The sequence below is a fragment of the Sinocyclocheilus grahami genome, unplaced genomic scaffold, assembly GCF_001515645.1.
Source record: "Sinocyclocheilus grahami isolate Dianchi unplaced genomic scaffold, SAMN03320097.WGS_v1.1 scaffold18252.1, whole genome shotgun sequence".
Taxonomy (NCBI): Eukaryota; Metazoa; Chordata; class Actinopteri; order Cypriniformes; family Cyprinidae; genus Sinocyclocheilus; species Sinocyclocheilus grahami.
In genome coordinates, this window is record NW_015517029.1 from 1 (window position 1) to 1,870 (window position 1,870).

The 1,870-nt window shown below is 34.0% G+C and overlaps 1 protein-coding gene across 1 annotated transcript in view; it reads left to right on the plus strand.

Moving 5' to 3' along the window:
* Positions 1-48: 48 nt before the first annotated feature.
* Positions 49-1,870, plus strand: part of LOC107579573 (epidermal growth factor-like protein 6) — a gene marked incomplete at its 5' end in the record, with an annotated part of 3,582 nt that continues 1,760 nt past the window's right edge. The window contains 2 exons of the mRNA XM_016265388.1: positions 49-183; positions 974-1,096. Coding sequence (XP_016120874.1) covers positions 49-183; positions 974-1,096 — 258 coding nt within the window. The remainder of the gene's footprint in view (positions 184-973; positions 1,097-1,870) is intronic.

The window sequence follows — 1,870 nt, forward strand, 5'->3', positions numbered from 1 at the left end:
CAAGATGCCTGATCAACTCGTGTTGTTTCCCTCATTTTCGTTTTTTAGATATTGATGAATGTGCAACTGGGAAAAACCAGTGTCCGTTCAACCGTCAGTGCACCAACACGTTTGGAAGTTACTACTGCAAGTGCCAGACGGGTCACGATCTCAAATACGTCAGTGGAAAGTACGACTGTGTTGGTAAGAAAGAAACAGTGTGACTTGCTTTTGTGATTGACTGAATGCTGTAACAGAGCGAGGCAGTCACATTCTGGGAGCCAAAATTTGTTGAAGTTGTAAATGAAACAACGATTATTGGAGTACATTTTACAAGAACATACCATTTTCGTCTTTCTACTTCAAAATGTCACAATTCAGTGTGCTGCTTGCCATTTCTTTGTAATTATTTGTGAAGTTTACTAGGAATTTCTGAATTTCTGAGTGAAAAAGTAAATGCTATCATTTTTTTAAGTGTATGAAGCTTGAAGTTGTTCTGAACTCTGAAGCAGAAGTTTATGGAAGCTTGTTTCCACCACGAAAAATATATATATAATTGTGATTTTTTTATCTAAAAATTCTGACTTTTTTCTCTCAATTCTTCTTCTTCTTCTTCAAAAAAAAAAAAACAAAAGTCAGAATTGCGAGATATAAGTGCAGAATTGAGATATTACCTCATAATTGTGAGATATAAATTCACAATTGGGAGAAAAAAAGTCAGAATTATGAGATAAAAAGTTGCAATTGCCTTTTTATTTTACTTTTTTTTAAGTCTTTGTTTATTTTTTATTTATTTACTTTTTTCAACTTGTAATTATCAAATACATTTTTGCTTTAAATCAAATATCATATTGTGATTCTTCTGGAGCTGGTTGTTTGGTTCATGGATCTGAACTCAGAATCAGAAAGATGCTCAGGAAATGTGAAAGAATAATTTGTGAGTGATTCATGCTTTATTTTATGCAAAATAATGAAACTGAATGTCGTTTCTCAGATATTAATGAATGCGTGTCCAATACACATAAGTGCAGTCATCACGCCGAGTGCATCAACACTCATGGATCCTACAAGTGTAAATGCAAGCAGGGTTTCCGTGGCAGTGGATTTGATTGTTCAGGTGAGAGACCAAATCAAACCCGAAAGCAATGCTTCAGTGAACTTACATTCATAAGATGCAGTTTTATAGATTGCAATGGTTGATTTTGGCTGAAATATACACTAGTGATGAGTTTGGACACACTGACCGAATGTATGTTTCTCATGATCTTAAAGACCTTAAATTCTTCAATGCATGAAATTATTTTTGTAGAATATAAATATAAAATAAAATGCATATGTGTGAACTTCTTTACAAAATTAAAATGCTACAATGCACTTCATGCAAACTCTTAAATAATGAATGATTATATATATATATATATATTTTTTTTTTTTCTAGTGCAAAATATGCAAAATAGTCAGTGAGCAGCTGTGTCCAAACTCTTGACCTCTAGTATATATTTTGCATATGGATGTATAATTTCATTTTGAGCTCATTTGTGTGAATATCTGTTTGTTATTAGCCAGGAAAGAAAAATCTGAAGGAAACATTAGCAGCTCTAAAGCGTTTCCTTTAAAGAGCCTTCTGAATTTCACAGGTGTCAGGCAGAGAGAGTCTGCGATTGAAATCCCACCTGTGTAAATATCTGCGTTTGTACCGAACACACTGAAGTGAAGGCCAAAGGAAACGCTTTTTCCGTACTGTCTATCTGCACAGACGCCAGAGCTGCACTTCTTTAGAAATGAATGAGGGTTTACACTATTAAAGGAATAGTTCATCAAAGCATAAAACTTTGCTGAATATTCTCTCCCCCTCAGGCCATCCAAGATTAGGATGAGTTTGTTTCTTCAT